At 40.1% G+C, this 25,000-nt stretch overlaps 1 protein-coding gene and 1 long non-coding RNA gene across 2 annotated transcripts in view; both read right to left on the bottom strand.

Annotated features, from left to right (window-relative positions):
- Positions 1-6,440: 6,440 nt before the first annotated feature.
- The window catches only part of LOC118761317, a 27,329-nt gene continuing 8,769 nt past the window's right edge, over positions 6,441-25,000 (bottom strand). The window contains exon 3 of the long non-coding RNA XR_004997286.1: positions 6,441-7,425. This is a non-coding gene — a long non-coding RNA (uncharacterized LOC118761317). The remainder of the gene's footprint in view (positions 7,426-25,000) is intronic.
- The window catches only part of LOC115229220 (frizzled-9-like), a 2,125-nt gene continuing 576 nt past the window's right edge, over positions 23,452-25,000 (bottom strand). Inside the window, exon 1 of the mRNA XM_029799611.2 lies at positions 23,452-25,000. This exon is cut by the window's right edge and continues 576 nt beyond it. Coding sequence (XP_029655471.1) covers positions 23,531-25,000 — 1,470 coding nt within the window. The 3' untranslated portion in view covers positions 23,452-23,530.

Here is a 25,000-nt window from a genome sequence, read left to right as displayed (position 1 = left end):
TGGCAGGCTTTTATTCGGCGAGGTTCGCAGTGAGTCAAAGTTATGATAGAAAAGATTCATACCGTTTCTGATAAACAACTGGGCTAAAAACATACGTAGGACGGCCTAATGTTTATTTTCAGCTGCTGCTTATTGTGTCGCTATTTCAGAAATTTGTGTAAGACACAAATAAATAACTGTGCTAAAGTATTTCTAAACAACCTTTGAAGATCTGTGAGATCCATAAATGGTGTTCAGTTTGTTTATTGTAGAGGAAATGATGACCTTTACTGCTGCAATATTATAAATATGGGTTTTATGTGGAAGCTAACATTGAAATCTTACTTATGCACAACTACAACTACACAAAGACCATGGTTTTCAGATTTCATTTCCAGAGATCAATTTGAAATTGTTTGTGCATGACAGGTTAACTCTAAATTTAATCTTTATATATAAAAGAGAGGTTGTGTGCTGTCTGTCTCCTACGATTTAGATTCCTAACTACTCCCACATTTTGCGGTGCAGTGTAACCAAAACCGGGTATCTTATAGTCGTGATTCATATCGAGCCCTTCTGGGTATTAGCGCGCGTCTACGATGAGTCCACGATTTAAAAAAAAATTTACCATCATTTTTTTTTCCATTTTAATGCATTTTTCGCTATTGTATAAGGGAAGTAACTCTCTAAAAATGTCTACGATGAGTCAATGATTTAAAAAAAAATTTACCATCATTTTTTTCCATTTTTAATGCATTTTTTTGCTATATTTTGGCTATAACTCTAAAAATGCTTATGTAGTTATTTCCCTTACAAACCCGAGCAACGCCGGGCGATACTGCTAGTGAGCTTATAAAACCAGACTCAAGATTGATGTGTCGGTTGCGCCATCTGGTAAAATACTACAACTAATATAATTTAGATAGCAATTAACATACCCCACAGAGAACTTATCTTTCAGATGAAAGTTTGGCGAGGACAAAGGATGAAGAATAAAGGACAACAGATGCAGCATCTCCTCCCACTCGAACGGCACCATAAATGGGACATAAAAACCATTGAAGCTTCGAGATTCTGAGGAAGGAAGGAAGATGGTGCAGGTAGCTCGTTCAGAGAGCAGAGGCTGCTGTAGAACTAGAGAGAAAAGGAAACAGTACACGGTACCATAGGACTGTTTATGAAGCGAGTCTAACCCGGGGCCCACACCACAGTAATACACACGCAATCAACACTGCCTCTACACGCAGACATACATACATTAATTAGTATGCATAAACACTGCATACACACACACACACATACCAAACAACCTACCCATTCGCTTTTCACACGCAACAACAGCCTATACATAGCATATGCATACCAATATATACATATATATATATATATATATATATATATATATATATATATATATATATATATATATATATTATATATATATATATATCCATGTGTATGTATATATATATATATATATATATATATATATATATATATATATATATATATATAAAAGAGAGAGAGAGAAAGCGTATGTTTTTGTGTGTGTATATATATATGAGAGAAAGAGTATATATATGTTTGTGTGCGTATGTGTATATAAATCAATAAACACACACCAAAACAGAAACGCATACATATTGTAGACACACACACACACAAACACTAATACACATATATTTACAGTTTTCCCTCTTCAAAGTGTTATGTGTATTGATTTCAACAAACATAACACTTTGAAGAGAAAACCTTTTGAAACGCTGAATGAGACGTTGTTGTGTATCGATAACAGCGCCACCAAGTGGCCTGACCAATAATACTCTTGCCAAATAATGGTGTCTATTTGTGAGTAGTTGGCTGGATAATGTGTGTGTATATGCGTGTGTGCAAACATTCAAAGTAAAGTCATGTTATATAGATTACGCTTTAGGTATAAATCGATATATGTGTGCGTTTGTGGTTGTTGTTGTTGTGTGTGTGGATGCGTACGCGATTAATTTTATACGTAGTTATACGGTCAGTTTTCATTGCTTTGGTTACCAGCTCCGTGAGTGTACCTAAAACACACACACACACACACACACAATGTAGTAAAATTAAAATATAAACACGGATATCTTGTTAAGGGGGTGCTCAGAAGTTAGGAGATGTAAGTGTACTAAGTCTTCTTTCTCTCTTGTCAAACACAGAGGCCCTGCTGCCTTGAAAAGGATATGGGCATTGCCCTTCCATTTGAGTAACTGATAAAATATTTTTAAAAGTCACAATGTTCTTTCAAAGAGTGAGCAGAAAATACGAGATGCAAGTCTACAGGATAGCTTCGAGTCAGTAGTGACTACGAGATGTAAGTGTAAGGGATGGTAAGAGTTGAGCAGAGATTACGAGATGTAAGTGTAAAGGATGGTAAGAGTTGAGCAGAGATTACGAGATGTAAGTGTAAAGGATGGTAAGAGTTGAGCAGAGATTACGAGATGTAAGTGTACAAAAGAACTGTATGGAGTCAGTCAGCAGAGGATACAAGGAGTTAGTATCCAAAAGATATGTGGGGTGAGCAGATTACGGGATGTGAATATTGTTAGGGTAATGTGGGTCGAGTAGGTATTCTATTTTTAAAGTAGTAGAGCAATTAGTTTCATTACCAAAACAAACAAAAAAAAGTTTTGTAAAAATGTTCTTTGTGCTGAATGTTTCTTTCCTGAAACTTTACAAAATTGATTATCAAACTGACCATCATTGTGTTCCCCAGGTTAGCTCTGACGAAACAAACCTATGATCAGAAAGGCATTCCAGTCACGACCAATCTGTCTTTTCCACCTGTTGGTTTCTCCCAAAATCTGATGATCCTGTGAGTTGCAAATGATTTCCGGAAACTGACTTAGAAAGACGAAGGCAATTTCTGTAATTGGGAAATCAATTAATCAAAATCTATTACAAAGACTGACAAATGAAAGGTTTTATTCTTTTGCTCAGATGAAAACATGTTTCAGGAATATCAAACCCAAAGATTTGAGACTAAAAGTCTATAAAACAAACCATTCTGGTCATCTTTCACAAATGATGTTATATTTCAACGATATCCCTTCATGGTGGTGAAAGGGTTTAGGGTCTTCAGAGCATCAGACACTGCTTTGTGGTATTTATTGTGGACCCATGTGTTCTGAATTCAAATCTACCCAACATGCTCACCCACACCAAGGTCAACTACACATTTTATTCTTACAAGGTGGAAGTACCTGTTAAGTTTTGTGAAGAGACCTTAGAACATTGAATAGATGCCTTGTGACATTTGGTCTGGTTCTTTAAATCTTGCCAAGGTCTAATTGGATGATAGACTTCAGTATCCAGTTTAACACCATCTGGTCCTTGGCCTACAACGGAAGAGTTTATTCTATGGCAATCACTTAGGCCAGATCTCTGACTTGATGGTATTGTCTTCTTTCTTTCTTGTCAAACTCAGAGGCCCTGCCTTGAAAAGGATGTGGGCATTGCCCTTCCATTTGAGTAACTGATAAAATATTTTTAAAAGTCACAATGTTCTTTCAAACAATCATTAACTTACTGCTTTAGAGACTATGACAAACTTCACCGTTGAATGTGAAATTTGTCAAAGTAGATACATCACCATACATCATTTTACATCTGTTTCTCAGGCTGGCTTTTGTTGGATGGGTCACAACAGTCATTTCTTACTGGAAACCACTGCTTTCAGAGACTAGAGCTCGTATTTGCCATTTGGTTTGGTTTCTGTAGTTGGATGCCTTTTCTGTTACTAATAGTTTACAGAGTGTTTTGGGTGCATTTTCTTGTGGCCCCAACACTAGAGAGGTGAAGTAGGTATTTGTGAGACAGAACCAAAGGAACCTCACAATCCCATGTTTTCTCTACTCATTCACTAACCACTTTACAGTGTAAGTGGAATGCACTTTCCATGACATCAGCACAATGAGAGAGTCTCATATTTACCAATCACTCAACTTCTCCAAAAACCATTGGAATGGTTGAATAAGGAGATTGTGTTGAAAGTTCAAGAATTAAATATTCAAGTTGAATACCAAAGATTTTTAAAGTATCTTTTAACTGATTGTAAAATTTTGTTCACAGATGTTCATTTGGTTCCCCATCATCAGTCTCAGGAGACGAGTACGAGATGCAACCTCCTTTTATGCCTTCACCTGTCATTTGTCAACCCCATGTCTTACACCTTCCTCCTTTGTACCTGTGCCTAATGCAGCAGCCTTTGTCAACAGTCACAAATTTTGACCTCAGATTTAAACAGGCCAGGTGAAGCAGTTGTGTAGCAAGAGGATGATATTCAAATTGAACTTGTGCAAAAAATACTCAAACATTTACTCCAGTATGGCCTTTAAAACATCATGCATCTGTCAAGTCTTCCATTATTACAGGTTCAATGAATTTGTGCTGTGTTCTGCTTACATTCATTGACAAGATGAAAGCCAAGAATTTTCACTAAGGTAGCATACAACACAACAGGACATAATCTATAAGATGTTGCACACTTCTGATAATGGACACTCAGCTGATTGTCTACTTAAAGACTGTCTATAAAAAAATTCCCAACTCAATAACAAAAACTGAGTGTTAACACTAAGTCTAAGAAGGGTCAACTCTTTATCAAGAACCAACTGTTTTATTAACACTGTCTGTCTATTAAAAACTAGCTGTATATTAATACAGACTATCAGAACTGGTTTTTTTTTGGTTATCAAAAACTGATTATTTATTATTAACGAAATCTCTCGAGACCCGTCAACTACCACTGAATATCAGGTGTTGACTGTCCATTAATATTCACTGTCTACTAACTATCAAGAACTAACGATCAGTTTTAGAGGCTGCATCTAGTCGTACTCCTAAATAAAACCAACTCATCTAACAATCATACCTTGCTTAAGAAAGAAAGACCAACAAGATCTGCTTAAAAGGCATCTTCATGCATTCTGGATTGTATATTGTATGGATTCATCATCATCATCATCGTTTAACGTCCATTCTCCATGCTAGCATGGGTTGGATGGTTTGACTGGGATCTGGGAAGCCAGAAGGCTGCACCAGGCTCCAGTTTTATCTGGCAATGTTTCTACAGCTGGATGCCCTTCCTAACGCCAACCACTCCAAGGGTGCTTTTTACGTGCCATATATACGATTATATATAAGAATGGAGTGTGTAGTGTATGGATAATATGTATGGACTGCTTAGGATTTTGGGCTGTATATAAGAACAGAGTGTATGTATGTCAGTATGCACCGTGCACAAGTAAGGATTATAAATAAGTATGATCTCTATATATGTAGGGAGTATATATTTTATGGATTATGTTTTGACTGTATATTAATATAAACTATATACTGTAAGGATTAAATAGTAGTATGAACCTTGTACTGTATGGTGTGTATATCATATAAATGATATAAATATGAACTGTATATATAAGAATGTATGGTTTGGATTCAAAATGAGTATAGACTATATATGAGTATGAACTGCATAGAAGTAGAGACTATATAAAAGTATAGTTTATATAAATGTGGATTGTATATTGTATAAATTATATAAGTATGAACTGTATGTACAATACAAGGAATCTGTATTATGTAGATTAAATTTAGGAATGGGCTGTATATAAGCATGGATAAGTCTGAACTTTTTTAAATATATCATCATCATCATTTAACAGCCGGAGTGCTGCACCAGTCATCTGTTTTGGCTTGGTTCCTATGGCTGGATGCTCTTCCTAATGTCAACCACCCTGCAGAGTGTGCTGGGGTGTCTTTTACAAGTCACTGGTACCGGCCACGACCACGATTTCACTTAGCTTGACATCATGTCTCCTAAAGCACAGCCAATTACCAGAAGTCTCGGTCACTTGTCATCACCTTTGTGAGAGACTCATCAACTGAAGATCATATTTTACTGCCCTATGGTCCTATGTCTTCTGAAACTACATATAGAGTGGCTGTGTGGTAAGTAGCTTGCTTACCAACCACATGGTTCCGGGTTCAGTCCCACTGCGTGGCACCTTGGGCAAGTGTCTTCTGCTATAGCCTCGGGCCGACCAAAGCCTTGTGAGTGGATTTGGTAGACGGAAACTGAAAGAAGCCCGTCGTATATATGTATATATATATGTATGTGTGTGTGTGTTTGTCCCCCTAGCATTGCTTGACAACCGATGCTGGTGTGTTTATGTACCCGTCACTTAGCGGTTCGGCAAAAGAGACCGATAGAATAAGTACTAGGCTTACAAAGAATAAGTCCCGGGGTCGATTTGCTCGACTAAAGGCGATGCTCCAGCATGGCCGCAGTCAAATGACTGAAACAAGTAAAAGAGTAATATATCATCGTTATCGATTAATGTTCGCTTTCCATGCTAGCATGGGTTGGATGGTTTGACTGAGGTCTGGAGAGCCAGATGGCTGCACCAGGTTCCAATCTGGTCTGGCAGAGTTTCTACAGCTGGATGCCCTTCCTAACGCCAACCACTCCAAGAGTGTAATGTATGTGTGAATTATATGCAAGAATCTACTGCGTGGAAAGTATAAAGTATGAACTGTGTGTATAAGTGAAGACTATGTCATAGATGTTCATTGAACAGTCATTGTGCAGAGTATAGAATATAAAATGGTGAATATATTGCCTCTGGCAGGGTGGCAAGCTGGCAGAATTATTGGCACACCAGGTAAAATGCTTGGCGGCATATCATCTGTCCTTACCTTCTGAGCTCAGATTCTGCTGAGGTTAACTTTGCCTTTCATCCTTTTCAGGATTGATAAAATAACTACCAGTCAATCACTGGGGTCAATGTAACCAACCTGGCCCCTTCCCTGAACTCGCTGGCCTGGTGCCAAAATTTGATACAATTATATACTTTTGGTAAAGCTTGTTATACATGTGTGGGGTATAAAACTATATAACAATATCTATGCATATCAGGGTTTCATACAGCTATACGAGTAATCCTCAGTGGATGCTAAATAGCAGTATCTCACAGCATGTATGTGAAACTCATCTGTTTAGAATTGACCCTGGTTAATTTCAGATTTAACAGCAATCTGTCCCTTGAATTCCTTGTCTATTTAAGAATCCTTGTGCCTCTTACCTCTACACCAACATCCACTGCTAGATAAGTGTATGTTTGTATGTATGAATGTGTGTGTGTGTGTATTGGACACTTCCTAACCATATTTATTTGCATGTCATGTGGACATAGACCTACCCTGCCCCACTCTCTTTCCTGTCTCTTTAACTAATCCTTTCCTATCTCTTCCCCCCTTGTCATTGATCTTAAGTCCCCTCCCCCGCTTCGTGTTCTATGTGTCTGTCTTTGCAGCAACAAATCCACTCCTATCCATCAAGCCATTTACTTTACTTATCTATCAATCAACCTGCCTGACTACCTATCTCTTCATCTCTATTTCTATCTATCTCTATGCACACAAGCACACACTTGTCCTCTCTCTTCTCCTCTCTCATATATATATATATATATATATATATATATGTGTGTGTGTGTGTATATGTATGTATATATATGTGTGTATATATATATATATGTGTGTGTGTGTGTGTGTATATATATATGTATATATTATATATATATGTGTATATATATATATGTGTATATATATATGTGTATATATATATATGTGTGTGTATATATATGTGTGTATATATATGTATATATATATATATATATGTATGTATATATATATATGTATATATATATATGTATATATATATATGCATGTGTGTATATATATTTGTGTATGTGTGTGTGTATATATATATATATATATATATATACACACATACACATAGTTTGTCTATTTATCAAGTTCTAACATCTCACTTCCATCTTTCTCTTTCCTTCCCACCTCGCCTGTCTGTCTGTCTGTCACTATTGGATCTACATCCATAAGAGGGCCACCCTCAAATAAAATAGTGGGGTTGTTGGGTGGCTAGCTGGCTAGAAATCTGGGTGGGAGGAGAGAGAGAGACTGAGGGAGAGATAGATAGAGAGAGATAAAGATGTCAAGGAGAGGGAGGGAGGGAGAGTCAGTTTCAGAATGTGATACAATGATTAATGAGGGTATCAGGTTAGAAAGAACAGGGAGATAGAAAAGGGGTTACTTACACACCCACACACAATCTCAACTGTACACAGTCACCTAGGCATATAGGAACATATACAAATAAAAATCATACACTTACACACACAACCATACAAACATTTCCTGCAAACACACATATGAATGGAAAACCAAACGGTGTGTATATATATATATATATATATATGTGTGTGTATATATATTTAGGCGGTGAGCTGGCAGAAACGTTAGCACGCCGGGCGAAATGCTCAGCGGTATTTCGTCTGCCGTTACGTTGTGAGTTCAAATTCCGCCGAGGTCGACTTTGCCTTTCATCCTTTCGGGGTCGATAAATTAAGTACCAGTTAAGCACTGGGGTCGATATAATCGACTTAATACCTATGTCTGTCCATGTTTGTCCCCTCTATGTTCAGCCCCTTGTGGGGAATAAAGAAATAGGTATTTCGTCTGCCGTTACGTTCTGAGTTCAAATTCCGCCGAGGTCGACTTTGCCTTTCATCCTTTCGGGGTTGATAAATTAAGTACCAGTTACGCACTGGGGTCGATATAATCGACTTAATCCCTTTGTCTGTCCTTTCTCTGTTTAGTAAAGAAATAGGTATGGCTAAAATGGCAATAATGTACTGATGGTATGGAGGTTGTATAGATGGTATAGTGGTGGTGGTGGAGTTACAAGTTTCTGTTGTTTGTTTGGCCCACTTGGCCTCCAAGTCAACAAATAGCCCTATGATCAAAGCCACGCCAGCCATGACGTTCACGCGTCTTTTCGTTTTTCAAGTTGATTGAACCTGTGATTACACGGGTTCTTCTTTTTATTTTAAGAAGGTAGGAGTGATTTGAGGGGCATTAGGTTGTTATTTCGTGCATGCTGATGAACAAGACAGTCAAGACTCTTGCACTGACTTAAACCATAAATGCATGTGGCAGTATGCACGTATGTATGTATATATACATGTATGCAGGCACGAAGGTGTGTGAGAGCCAGTGGTAGTGCACTGGTTGTATAGTGATATAGTGTTGATACGTGTAGCTTAGTGGTTAGGGTGTTGATTCATGATCGTAAGATTGTGGTTTCGATTCCTGGACTAGTCAACGCGTTGTGTTCTTGAGCAAAACACTTCATTTCACGTTGCTCCAGTCCACTCAGCTGGCAAAATAAATGAGTAATCCGTCCAGATGGGGAATTTTTTACGTCATGGAAACCGACCCTTTACGAGTCAGCATGACTCGAGTTTTTTTTTTGTTTTTTGTTTTTTAATAGTGATATAATTGCAGATGGTCAACATCATGGTAAAAGGTTATGATGATGATAATGATGATCTTAACCCCCCCCTCCTCTCCGTTGCATTTTGGAGCGTTTTATCTGTGTCCCACGTATAGTGCTGTGCTCATCTGTAACATTTGAATTAAGAAGCTTAAGTTCTTTTACCAAGAATTCAACATCTGCTATGCTTTCATCCAGGGGAGGGGGTCGGTATAAATCCTGGAGTTACAATAATATATAATGTGTGTGTGTATGACATAAATAATGATTTTGATTACAAATACTTCATTTCATATGTAACTTAACTTGATAATTCTGATCACTTACGTATTACAGGAATGTAATCTATCCCTGTATATTTTATTACTATATCTTATCAACTCCAAAAGGATGGAAGGCAAAGACAGTCAATGAATTAGGAACGCATAAAAAAACTTGTAACTAAACTCTGCAAAATATTTTTTTTCCTCTGACGTTCTGCCAGTTCTGCTAGACTTCTTCAAGTTGTGCACACGGGTATCAGACATGTTAATTGAAGCGAACTGTTTTAAAATTCTTGACCACATAAACAAACGCTCCTTTAATTAGGACAAAGGCAAAGATGGAGGTGGTGACGATAGTTTAGTGCTGGTTAAGCCCTTAGAAGACGAGTGACCAAATGCGATTTGTAGTTACACCATTTTTCTTTACTACTTGCAAACGGAATTTCTTTTAACCTTGGTAAGCCCTGTTTCAGGTAGACACACGATCAAAGGCATCCCACCCGTAACCATTCTCTCTTCCTTACTGGATACGGTGCACCAATTCCTTCTTTAATACGGTGGTGGGGGTGTGATTTGGAGTTATTTCTAACATGTCGAGTAGAAATTCGCAACGTCAAAAGAGACACTTATATTATTAAACACACGCATATACAATGTACGTTTTTGTGACAAAAAAGACATTATGTGTTTGTTACTTACAATATTGGCAAAGAAAACGATGGTTCGCTACTGAGTAGTCCAGTTTGTAGTTACGTCAAAATGTCCTCTTACTGAATCACGAAACGGTCCCACGTCGCGGTGCGTGTCACAACACTGTCACGAGACGGTCCCTTACGACTTGTCAACATTAACTCCTCTCACCACCACCATCCTTGTCACACGCTTTGTTTACATATATGTACATAATTCACAGACACAAACCTAACTACATACACATAAAATGAATCATACGAACAAACATAAAAATAATAGACGTAAAACACACACACCTGAACTCAACCATGTCTGATTTGGTTGCCTTTTACACAAGTTGACGGCAACTTGGTTTTATATATATATATATATACACACATATATATAATCACAATTCCCATTTAGTAATTATGTTACATTCTCTGTAGGCGGAGATAATTCTAACATAGAATTTATGTTGTATAGTATTTGATATACTTGTATATTTGTCTGAACATGTCATAGCCACTCGTTTCCCCCCATCCCACCCTTTTTAACTAGTTTTTGCTTATATATAATATTACTATATAGCCTACCATCTTAACAAGGACGGACGAAGAAGCTCAAAGGCTAACTGACGACGTCTTTGAAGAGAAGCAACCTTTAAAGACCTCGCTACTCGCCGGTCACTTTTGACCATCTCACAGCTGGAGAACGATTAAAAGAAATGGTGGAGAACTGCCCTCAAACACTGCCCGGAGCAGAGAGAAAAGAGCAAAACACTTAGCATTCATATAGTTCTGTGTCTGTGTTTGAAGTTGTACGTCAAGGACTGGGATATGAGGTTGTCAAAAGTTCTAGAATTAATTGAAGAAAATGGCTGGCTATCATAGGATTCGATGGAGAATCTTAAGTAAGTAATAAGAAGTCGGACTGCATATTCCATTCGCTTATAGAGGCTGGACTATTATAGTGTGATAAGAGACTGCTCTTGCGTCGTGTAGTAAGTATAGTGACTATAAAAGGCTAGAAGCTGTAGTGTATCAATCATATAAGACAGTGAAGTGTACTTTATCCACTGGCAGATATATAAGTGGACACTGTTGTACAGATATCGATTTAGTAGACACAGAGATTACGAAATAGACGGCAAAAAGACAGCTTGGGAGAAGTATAAATGAAGGGTGATAGAGAGATAGGCAGATCAGTTGAGATGTATATTTAGCATGAAGTCACGTGACACTAGTTCAATTAGACGCAGAGAAGGAGAGAGAGGGGGAGAAAATGTGAGGTCGGTATTGACTCCCTATACACGTATTTCCTCTAGTGACCGAATTTCACAAACTGCTTCTAACAATCAATAATGAACTATATAAGTTTGGAAACAACCGCCCAATCGAATCCGTGATCCGGTTTCGATTCTCGTTAAGAACTATATCTCTTTTTACTTACTGGGAATGGAGGGAAAAAGGTCGCAAAATTTCATGGAATATCTTTAAAGGGCGATCTTTCGTCTCTAGTAGACCTTTCCGTCGATTTCCGTAAAAAAAATTATTTTTTTTACATATGGGCTTGCGGGAACTTTTGAAGTAATATACATACATATACACATACACCGAGTAAAAAATTTCAGTTATCTCTTTCTTTCACACATTACTCTCTCTGTCTCTTCACACACACTAACAGAAGCACTTCACTTACACAACATACTGTCTGTCTCCCACACCCCATCAAACACACACATGTACACCAATGCTTCACATGCACGGTAACTTCAAAAGAACTTCCCTCGTCATACAATCGCTTTCTCTTAGTCTCTTTCGCTCTCATTACTTCAAAAGTTCCCGCAAGCCCATATGTAAAAAAAAAAATTTTTTACGGATATCGACGGAAAGGTCTACTAGAGACGAAAGATTGCCATATAGTTCTACTGATCGCTTGACTGTGTAAATTATACCATTCAATTTTTAAAATAACAGCGTGTGTGTTTGCATCGCATCCAAATGTAGAAAGAAATAGCATTTGTTAAAAAGAAGCGTTCGTACAAGTTGTCATACATTTCACGCAAGACAACAACAAGTACCCCACTCCCCCTTTTACTTCGAATGATCCCACACTAGCCACCTCCCTCTACTCCTCTACAGGATAGACATTCATTCTCCTCTCACACGCACATGGATTACAAAGGAGATCCTTAAAGGTCGTCTCAGTTGAGAGAAATATCAGGGAAATCTCCTAAGAGCACGATTAAATAATGTGCTTCTACATATAACTAATGGATTGAAAAAGTTTTAGATTAGGCGCAGGAGTGGCTGTGTGGTAAGTAGCTTGCTTACCAACCACGTTTCTGGGTTCAGTCCCACTGCGTGACACCTTGGGCAAGTGTCTTCTACTATAGCCTCGGGTCGACCAAAGCCTTGTGAGTGGATTTGGTAGACAGAAACTGAAAGAAGGCCGTCGTATGTGTGTGTATGAATGTACGTACGTGTGTGTGTATATATATTTGTGTGTCTGTGTTTGTCCCCCCCACCCACAACATCGCTTGACAACCGATGCTGGTGTGTTTACGTCCCCGTAACTTAGCGGTTCGGCAAAAGAGACCGATAGAATAAGTACCAGGCTTACAAAGTATAAGTCCTGGGGTTGAATTAGTTCGACTAAAATGGCGGTGCTCCAGCATGGCCACAGTCAAATGACTGAAACAAGTTAAAGTAAAAATAAAAACAAGTCACAGCCGGATCTGGATTGCTTTTGATCCTCACAGGTTCCGTCACGATCCGGACCGACAGAAGTTTTGAAGTTCAGGCGTGGGCTACATCTCCGCCGAAGTTTGTTAAGTTACCAATAAATCGATCGATGTTCAATCATACCGTTTATTCAACAAGAGTCGCTGCTGCCAAAATACATCTAAACGCATGCATTTCCCCTTCGCTAGCATCACTTCTTTTCAATTGCTAGCTGATCTATGCAATTATGGCTTCCATATTTGGGACAGTGCTAATGTTACACATACAAACAACTTCGACTCGCATTACGCTAGTCGTTCATGTATCTCGGAGATATGCTGCTGTTACATACACAGAGACCATGCCAGGCCCACTGCTGACATATCTGGGGAGAAGAGGACAGTGTAACACGCAGAAACATCGTATAATTACATTACAGTCCGGCCCATAAATCTGGGATAGCGCTGCTGTTACACGTGCGAACATCTGGGACAGATTGCCGTTACACACACACAAATATCCGAATATCAGCGCAGCGTTTTCCCACCCGCAGCTCCCAGAGAACATTAGGGTTCCACGAGAAACTGTGATAAATTGGCAAATAATATATAAAAGCAATTTTGGACAGATTTTGCGGTTATTGCTTTATTGATAATTTTATTATAGACGCAGGCGGCGTATCCCTTAAAACCTAACATCTGTAGATCATAAGAGGAAATTTGGAAAAATTACTTCTCGGGGGTAATAGAAGGGGATTTTGGTCTCAGTTGAAATTACTTGGTATCAATAATCTCTTATGAAATTTTAACGTTATGAAAGAGGAAAAGATTATTAAAAGTATAAATAAAGGGGTTCCCTGAGACATGGGATGTGTTTCAAAGTTTCCCCAGGAGTAAAAGCCTGGAAAACGCTGTCCTTGGCCCATATTACAGTACTGCTTACATATATGGGACAACGCTACTATCACACACACACACACACACACAAACATAGCGGCCCAGTGCTTCTCAAACTGACAAACACCAGCCTCTCCCAATATTAGTTAATTTTTTTGTCTCTCTCTCCTGTTTATGAGAAAACAATATAATTTCTTGCTTTAACCATCATGTTGGAGAAGTTTAAAAAGAGAAAAAAAAAATTGACCAAATTCTTTTTTATCAAACATGGCCATTTGACCCTCCACTCTACAACTTTCATAGCTCCCATCTATGAAAAGCACACACATTACTGCTAATATATTTGAAAAGTTCTTTTATACAAACGCACGCACAGACATTGTAAACACGCCCAAAACAAAACACTTCAACCAATTGACAACAATCAAGTGGCCTGAACTCTTTACATGAACACCACCCTGTACATAACTCCATGTCCCCCTACATGGCCTTGCTTTTTGCTTTTTGAGCCAAAAAATTAACTAACTAACGACCACCACTCAACCAATGAGGTAACAAATTAATCAACATCAGACTTGATTACTGCAGGAGAGTAAGAAAAGTAGGGGACAGTGAATTATTCGGAAGAGCAGACCCAGTTTACGTTGTGAGTTCAAATTCCGCCGAGGTCGACTTTGCCTTTCATCCTTTCGGAGTCGATAAATTAAGTACCAGTTACGCACTGGGGTCGATGGAAGCGACTTAATACCTATGTCTGTCCTTGTTTGTCCCCTCCGTGTTTAGCCCCTCGTGGGTAATAAAGAAATAGGTGTGAAGGACACGAAGGACAGAGCGCAACGAGAACGATCTTTCTAGCATTACTTCGTCCTATGGCGAAGACCCATATATAGTCTGCACTTCAAGATGCGATGGTCACCGTGGTTGTGGCTGATCTATGCGGTACGCCCCAGTCCCTTGTTTGAAGCCGTGGCGAGAGACGAGAAAGGAGCAGAGGTTTTCTTGGCAGAACCGAGCGCAAAAGCAGGCTGCACGCGACGCCGCCTGGCGGCAGGCGTGATTCTTCATCGGACGACAGCAATGAAGTGGACAACGGACCGACGATCGAGCGCCAAACGCCGGCAAGAACACACACGCACGGTTAAAAAGTTCGTTAGAAGTGAGCTGTCTGAAACAGTAGCGGCGAACTGGCAGAACCGTTAGCACAGCGGGCGAAATGCTTAGTGGTATTTCGTCTGCGTTACGTTGTGAGTTCAAATTCCTCCGAGGTCGACTTTGCCTTTCATCCTTTCGGGATCGATAAATTACGTACCAGTTACGCACTGGGGTCGATGTAATCGACTTAATACCTATGTCTGTCCTTGTTTGTCCCCTCTGTGTTTAGCCCCTTGTGGGCAGTAAATAAATAGGTATTTCGTCTGTCGTTACGTTCTGAGTTCAAATTCCGCTGAGGTCGATAAAATTAGTTCCAGTTACACACTGAGGTCGATGTAGTCGACTAAAACCCTTTGTCTGTCCTTGTTTGTCCCCTCTATGTTTAGCCCCTCGTGGGCAATAAAGAAATATGAAACAGTAGTTACTGTATTTTATATCAAGGAAGACTTCTATACATTCAAGATGGAGAGAAGAGACAATGAGAATTTTGTCAGTTGGGTTCTGAGATAACCAATCACTAGTTAGGCAGAAAGATCGATACGCACTTCAGTACCAACGATTTCCAACAATATTAGCCACCACTTGACACGGGACACCAGATTGTCTGTATAACCCGAGACAAGTTGCATCAAATAAAGCAGTCCACTCTTCCAGGAATCAAGAATCACTGGATGATATACAAAGCAGAAGTAATTTAAACATTTCTTAAGGAGGTCGTCTGTAAAGATTTTTCCGGAAGTAGGAGCAGTCCGAAAGGGATATCGATAACATAAATATTTACTGGTAATTTTAAACAGTAAACCTTTATAGTTCCATTTTAATTAAAACCAGGAAAATAAACTATGTACAGTTTCACATTATACAGTATGTAATCTGAAAACGATTCATGTTAACTGGGTTGAGGATATGGCAAAGGAATAAGGGCAATAGGTTTTCTTTGATATTTTAACGGAACCTTGCTTAGAATATTTGCTCTATTAACACAGGATGTTTCGTCCTCCTCCATCGTATATCCATATATATAATTAATTGTGGAGGCGCAATGGCCCAGTGGTTAGGGCAGCGGACTCGCGGTTACGATTCCCAGACCGGGCGTTGTGAGTGTTTATTGAGCGAAAACACCTAAAAAAAGCTCCACGAGGCTCCGGCAGGGGATGGTGGTGATCCCTGCTCTAGTCTTTCACCACAACTTTCTCTCACTCTTACTTCCTGTTTCTGTTGTACCTGTATTTCAAAGGGTCCGGCTTGTCACTCTCTGTGTCACGCTGAATATCCCCGAGAACTACGTTAAGGGTACACGTGTCTGTGGAGTGCTCAGCCACTTACACGTTAATTTCACGAGCAGGCTGTTCCGTTGATTCGGATCAACCGGAACCCTCATCGTCGTAACCGACGGAGTGCTTCCATATAATTAATTGTACCGTCATATTACTAAGTGGACTCTGTCCACTAACAAATTGATAGTCGAGAACTAAACTTTCTCGATGACTTTATGATTCGAATGAACAAGGGGCCAGCATATGGGTGAGGGTGGAAGTGATATCTCATTTCTACAGCTGAGTGAATTAGAGTAACAAGAAATAAAGTATCTTGCTCAAGAACACAACACAGAGCCAGGAATCGAACTCACTGTCTCATAATTGTGAAATAATGGATATAGGCGCAGGAGTGGCTGTGTGGTAAGTAGCTTGCTAACCAACCACATGGTTCCGGGTTCAGTCCCACTGCGTGGCATCTTGGGCACGTGTCTTCTGCTATAGCCCCGGGCCGACCAATGCCTTGTGGGTGGATTTGGTAGACGGAAACTGAAAGAAGCCTGTCGTATATATGTATATATATATATAAGTGTGTGTCTGTGTTTGTCCCCCTAGCATTGCTTGACAACCGATGCTGGTGTGTTTACGTCCCCGTCATTAGCGGTTCGGCAAAAGAGACCGATAAAATAAGTACTGGGCTTACAAAGAATAAGTCCTGGGGTCGATTTGCTCGACTAAAGGCGGTGCTCCAGCATGGCCGCAGTCAAATGACTGAAACAAGTAAAAGAGTAAAAGAGTATATATTGATTTCTAATTTTGGTACAAGAACTGCAGTTTCGCGGGAAGTGATAAATCGATTACATCGATCCAAGCAATCAACTGGTACTTATTTTATCGACCCCGAAAAGACGAAAGGCAAAGTCGACTTCAGCGCAATTTGAACTCAGAACGCATGCTGTTCATGACATTTAGAATATCTTATTTGTTATTCTGAAATAACGAATATATGGATGGATGGAAGCACTCCGTCGGTTACGGCGATGAAGGTTCCGGTTGATCCGAATCAACGGAACAGCCTGCTCGTGAAATTAACGTGTAAGTGGCTGAGCACTCCACAGACACGTGTACCCTTAACGTAGTTCTCGGGGATATTCAGCGTGACACAGAGAGTGACAAGGCCGGCCCTTTGAAATACAGGTACAACAGGGGTCGCCACCACCCCCTGCCGGAGCCTCGTGGTGCTTTAGGTGTTTTCGCTCAATAAACACTCACAACGCCCGGTCTGGGAATCGAAACCGCGATCCTACGACCGCGAGTCCGCTGCCCTAACCACTAGGCCATTGCGCCTCCACGAATATATATTAGTGACAATACATACAAGATATTCTAAACGCTATGCACGGCAGTCTGTGTGTGTGTGTCTGTGAAGACTAGCAGAATGCTGTCCACGAGAAAGGCTACCGTCTATAGATTCATGCAGCTTGGACATCGCAGTCGTTGCTCTCAGAACGGTGTCGAAGGGCCGAAACAGAAACTGCAAGGCCAGTGGCGTAGCGTGCGGTCCCTCTACTATCTATGCAGGCTGACCACTTGATACACGCGCGAGGGAGTGGCAAAAACCCTGCGTTACGCTATTCATCTTTATCTGACACTCTAACATAATGTCCATGTGTCTATCATCATCATTGTTCGACCGTGGTCGAGACAATGGAATTTACCATGCTACGCCAGACTTCACGGTCCATCATGACATTACGGAGGTCCTGTTGCTGGATGCCTCTATCCCAGGGATACAGGCATCCATGTGTCTATGCAGAGATCACACACACACACAAACAAACACGACCATGGGGCACCGCCCTCAACGGTTTGTTTAGTCGAACAAATCGAGCCCAGTACCTTATTTTTAATTCTGTTACTTACCCTATCGGTTTATTTAGCCGAACCGCTAGGTTACTGAGACGTGAACAAACCAACACCGACTGCCAAGTGGCTGTAGTGTGGGGGACAAGCACACACATCACACATACATATACAACAGGCTTCCACACAGTTACCCTCACAAGGCATTGGTCGGCCCGGAGCTATCTATTATATAGTGGGAAACACCAGGCCATGGTGCCGCGCCGTGGGACTGAACCCCAAACCACGAGGTTACAAAGACACATATACAAGGTACAAAGATTGCTATTGAACACCATAACACATACACGCATATATATATATATGTGTGTGTGTGTGTGGAGGCGCTCTGGCCCAATGATTAGGGCAGCGAACTCGCGGTCATATGATCGCGGTTTCGATTCCCAGACCGGGCATTGTGAGTGTTTATTGAGCGAAAACACCTAAAGCTCCAAGAGGCTCCAGCAGGGCGGTGGTGGCGATCCCTGCTGTACTCTTTCGCCACAACTTTCTCTCACTCTTACTTCTGTTGGCCTGCTCGCTTAGCCAAGCGGGGTGGCGTCGTTTGAAGGCTAAAACAATGCGAAGCGCATTGTGACCAGCGATGTGTAACAACATCTGATAAGTGTTTGGTCGATCAAGGTGATATATATATATATATATTTAATCCAAACATGAAAAAACACCAACGCGAGGACGTGGAACAAGTATAGGTGTTATTGGACGCTGTACACACCTTTATTGTACTTTCAAAGTAGACAGTCGCCACACCTTACACTATTCAATGCAGTTCTATATCATACACACACGCACACACACAATTCAGATAAACATACTACAATCAATACACGCACTTGTCGGCCGAATTGTACGCAAGCGCGCGCACACCAACCGACATACACGCACCCGTTTACTCTACACAATAGAACTACCCGCTACCACTCCGGCACCCGACACGCCAAGCTTCACAATAAACAGCGTTGACGTTTTTTTTTTTTTTTTTTTTCAGTGAACTTTTTTCATACATCAAAGCATACCGTCAAGAGAACGCCCCAAAACAACAGACACACAGACAGTCAGTTGATCAAAGATGTTCCTTCCGTGGCCATCAAGGCGACGACTGCATTTATATAGTGTCTTTCTCCACTAGTGAAGACAGGAGTGGCTGTGTGGTAAGTAGCTCGCTTACCAACCACATGATTCTGGGTTCAGTCCCACTGCGTGGCATCTTGGGCAAGTGTCTTCTGCTATAGCCTCGGGCCGACCAATGCATTCTGAGTGGATTTGGTAGACGGAAACTGAAAGAAGCCTGTCGTATATATATATGTGTATGTGTGTGTATCTGTGTTTGTCCCTCTAGCATTGCTGACAACCGATGCTGGAGTGTTTACGACCCCGTCACTTAGCGGTTCGGCAAAAGAGACCGATAGAATAAGTACTGGGCTTACAAAAGAATAAGTCCCGGGGTCGAGTTGCTCGACTAAAGGCGGTGCTCCAACATGGCCGCACAGTCAAATGGCTGAAACAAGTAAAAGAGTGTATGATGTGGAAGATGTGTAGTAGTAGTTAGTAGTAGTATACTGATGTTTTTGTTGTTGGGTGTTACATTGTTAGTGTAAAAAATAAAAACTTGTTTTCGCGGCGACCTGGACGAGAAGATAAAGTGTGTGTGTGTGTCCGTATGTATATACTCTTTTACTTGTTCCAGTCATTTGACTGCGGCCATGCTGGAGCACCGCCTTTACTCGAGCAACTCGACCCCGGGACTTATTCTTTTGTAAGCCCAGTACTTATTCTATCGGTCTCCTTTGCCGAACCGCTAAGTAACGGGGACGTAAACACACCAGCATCGGTTGTCAAGCAATGCTAGAGGGACAAACACATATACACAAACACGCATATATATGTATATATACGACAAGCTTCTTTCAGTTTCCGACTACCAAATCCACTCACAAGGCATTGGTCGGCCTGGGGCTATAGCAGAAGACACTTGCCCATGGTGCAACGCAGTGGGACTGAACCCGGAACCATGTGGTTGGTTAGCAAGCTACTTACCACTCAGCCACTCCTGCGCCTTATATATATTTATTTGAAATATATGTACACAGGACCTACAGAAGGGTCAGATAGCCAGAGAGAGACATTGATAAGCAACATAACACATAGACCGACAGACGAAAAAGATAACTGAATGCATAGATAGATAGAATAGATTTGGAAGGCGCTAACACTTGATAAGGAAATATATATAAAACAGAAGGGACATGGAAAAGTGTACTGACCATTCACCACAGGCATGTGTGTATGTATGTATATATATGGTGCCCCAGCATGGCCGCGGCCTTTGGGCTAAAACATTTTTAAGGATTTAAGGATATATATAGGAGTGGCTGTGTGGTAAGTAGCTTGCTAACCAATCACATGGTTCCGGGTTCAGTCCCACTGCGTGGCATCTTGGGCAAGTGCCTTCTGCTATAGCCCTGGGCTGACCAATGCCTTGTGAGTGGATTTGGTAGACGGAAACTGAAAGAAGTCTGTCGTATATATGTATGTATGTATATATATATATATATGTGTGTGTATATGTTTGTGTGTCTGTGTTTGTCCCCCTAGCATTGCTTGACAACCGATGTTGGTGTGTTTACGTCCCCGTAACTTAGCGGTTCGGCAAAACAGACCGATAGAATAAGTACTGGGCTTACAAAAGAATAAGTCCCGGGGTCGAGTTGCACGATTAAAGGCGGTGCTCCAGCATGGCCGCAGTCAAATGACTGAAACAAGTAAAAGAGTAATATATTTCTTTACTACCCACAAGGGGCTAAACACAGAGGGGACAAACAAGGACAGGCAAACGGATTAAGTCGATTACATCGACCCCCAGTGCGTAACTGGTACTTAATTTATCGACCCCGAAAGGATGAAAGGCAAAGTCGACCTTATCATCATCATCATCATCATCAGTTAACGTCCGCTTTCCATGCTAGCATGGGTTGGACGGTTTCGCAGCCAACCCATGCTAGCATGGAAAGCGGACGTTAAATGATGATGATGATGATATATGGAGCTGGCAGAAACGTTAGCACGCCGGGCGAAATGCGTAGCCGTATTTCGTCTGTCGTTACGTTCCGAGTTCAAATTCCGCCGAGGTCGACTTTGCCTTTCATCCCTTTCGGAGTCGATAAATTAAGTACCAGTTACGCACTGGGGTCGATGTAATCGACTGAATCCCTTTCTCTGTCCTTGTTTGTCCCCTCTATGTTTAACCCCTTGTGGGTAGTAAACCTAGTAAAGTAAAGAAATATATATATATACATACATATATATTAGAGGGAAACCACTATGTGGACACCCTTATGCTAGAAATAGATCCGCTATGGTCTTACCACTAAGAAATGTTCTCAAGAAAAATTTAATATACGTATGTGTGTGTGTGTGTAAAGAATCTTGCAACCCAGATACAAAAACGTATATGTGTGTATGAGAAAAGTGATAAAACAGATCGATGTATAGATAACGGGGAGTGGGAGGGCAGATAGATCGATAGATAGACAGATATTTGATGAAACCATGGAGAAAAAGAGAGCTACGGAGCAAGCGAAAGAAAGGAGGGAGGATAGAGAGAGAAGAGAAGAGCGGAGCGGAGGGAGTTTAGAAGCTGACTTTAGCTGATACATCTCCGCTTAAACATCAAAGAACTGATTCATAAGCCAGATGTATGCCGCATGTAGTCTCGGTCGGTGTGTGCGCGTGTGTGTGTGTGTACGCCCGGACACACACACACACACACTTACCTGCTTTGTTTCCGCATACACACGAATGTTTATCTGGAAGTAGATAAACACATTTATATACATACGTACAAAAAAAAGTAAGCTAGATCTAGTATGTGTGTGTGTGCGTGTTTATTTTTCTATCTATCTACCTACCTACCTATCTATTTATCTATCTATCTATCTCTGTCTGTCTATCTGTCTATCTATCTATCTATCTATCTATCTATCTATCTATCTACCTACCTACCTACCTGTCTATCTATCTATCTACCTACCAACCTGTCTATCTACCTATCTATCTATCAATCTATCTGTCTATCTACCTATCTGTCTATATAAATTTGTTTTTACTTATTACTTATATATTTATCATTCATTTTATACTTTTTGAGATCTAGTTTATAAGTTATATATTTAAAAATATATATATTATTTGTTATTTATGTATTGGTTTATGTCTATCACTGTTTGAGTTGCCTAATAGTGGTTTTATCTCTAATTCATAATATATATATATATATACATATATATAGTTATTAACATACTTTCACCTATAGTATGTTATATATCGTGCATAGGTGTATTTATATAAAACTTGTGTATAAACTATACTGCAAGGGATAATTGTATATTTATATAAACACACTATATAATGTAAAGGTAGGTATATTTATGAATAGACACACGTTTCGATAATGTACACACTGCTTTGTTTTTATAATTGTGTATATGCAATCTCTACTGTGTTTAGTTGTGCGTTTTTGATTGAATAACGGAGAAACTTTTCACGTATACATATTGCGAGGAAAGAAAAGTGAGAACGCCTGTGTCTATATATGTGTATATATACATTCATGTGCGAGATCATACCCGATACATGCAATAATAGGTTAATGTGTGTATGTATATGAATATATATAGATATACATATATGCATACATATATATGTGCACGCACGTATGAAGGTATAAGAAAAGTATGTTTGTAATAGTTGTTAGAATAAACTCCTCGTAACTATATATAGACTGATATATATATGTATGTGTATGTATGTATGTATGCAAATCAAACACATATAAGAGATGCGTGTATGTTGTAATTATGGCGTGTATAAAAAGTTTAGGGAAAAAAACGTATGTTTAGAAGTGGTAAAAAGTTAACTTGTGATTGTGTGTGTGTTTGTGTGTGTGCTGATATAGAACCAAGGTGTGTGTTAGATTCGAACACTCTCCCAGCCTACTCCTGCCATTGCTGCTACGATCCTATTTAACTCGGTAATTTCTTCAGATCTTTTACCAAAAAAAAATGTGAAAAAAATGTATAAAAGAGAAGCAATATTATATTAACAACAGAACTGGAAGTTGGCAAACTGTAATAAAATAGTTTTTTTTTACTTTTTTATAAAAATAAAATAAATTTTAGACATTTCTGTGTGTTGTTTAGCAAATAGATAAGAAAACAATACTTAAAAAAAAAATCAATATAAAATCGAAATAAGACTAGAAATCGATATTTTCTCATACTCTGGTTCCCACATTTTTGGGAACAAGTTTTTGCCCTCGTGTCTTCATCAAAAACACAGGCGCCTGTTGGTAATTTCCGTGGTATATATGTTTCCGACGTGAAAAACGGCTGGAAAAGAAATTTTTCCACGAGTTCACTGTTTTGTAACTCCATACCCACATTCCACTGGTAATTCCAACGATTAAAGACATGAAAATTTTCAACATATACACCTCGATAGTCGGTATAGAGTGTGACAGAGAGCAATCTTTTTCGCCGTTCCGATTGCTTCGGCACCGGCGACGCATTGCTTCTGTTTTCCAATTGTCGAAGTTAATCCTTTCGTAAAAGTAACATCCTATAACACAAGTCGCCGGCAGTGTATACAGAACCGAGAATATACCAATTTTGGCCATCAGTTTTTCGAGTTTGCGAATGTTTGTACCGTCTTGTTTCAAATTTCGCCGTATTTTGAACATGGCAAAGAAACCGGCAAATATAAAGATCGTTCCAATGATAAGATATATGAGCAAAGGAGTGATAACAAATCCCGTCAGGGCGACGATGTCTTGGTTACCTACAAAGCAAAGTCCTGTTAATTCATCTCCGTCAACCCGGCGCATTGTCAGAATTATAATGGTTTTCACGGCCGGAATCGCCCAAGCGGCCACATGGAAATAGCTACTAAGTGATTCAATAGCTTCCTGGACCCATTTGCGTCCAGCAGCCAAAAACCACGTAAGGGTCAGTATCACCCACCATATGGCACTGGCCATACCGAAATAGTAAAGTATTAGAAATACTATAATACACCAAGTACTTTCGAGTCCTTCTTGTATCAAGAATTCAGTGCCGTCTCGAAGACGGTCACACGATATAGAATTAGGTCCAGTAATACCTCGAATCATATAAGCTCCAGAATAGATAGCGTAACACATGGACAGAAAAATGATCGGCCTTTCGGGGTACTTAAAACGTGATGTATCAATTGCAAAGGTTAGAACGGTGATGGTGGTTGAAATGCAGCAAAAGGTTGCCCATACAAGGAGCCAGATCTTCGCAAATCTTTTATCTTCTTGTTTGAAGTAAACATCAATATTACAGCGTGGGGCGCAAGAGTAATTATGACCCCCATGTTTGTCAACGTAGACAAACCGGTCTGGACACAGGGTGTGTGTAGAACCGATGTCGCGGTTATGGCCATACTGTCCTCCAAAATGTAATCTCCTGTTGTGGCCGTCATGTGTTTTATCCTTGAATGACTGGACAATATTCCACCACTCGGCGTTGACAGTCTCTGGTTGCATGTCGGGTTCGTCTGTGACATTTGGGGCTTCCATACAAAGGTGTTTTTTATTGGAGTGCTCGGGAAGCTGTTGACAATCAAGCGATGCTGGCCAGGTGAACATCAAATTCTTGAGGACAGGTTCGCACTTAGATTTTACTTCCAAACACATCGATCTGCAAGCGGACACCACTAGGAC

This window comes from Octopus sinensis, unplaced genomic scaffold (genome assembly GCF_006345805.1).
Source record: "Octopus sinensis unplaced genomic scaffold, ASM634580v1 Contig12122, whole genome shotgun sequence".
NCBI lineage: Eukaryota > Metazoa > Mollusca > Cephalopoda > Octopoda > Octopodidae > Octopus > Octopus sinensis.
Note: the sequence above shows the minus strand (reverse complement) of the source record. Positions and strands in the feature narration are given on the sequence as shown.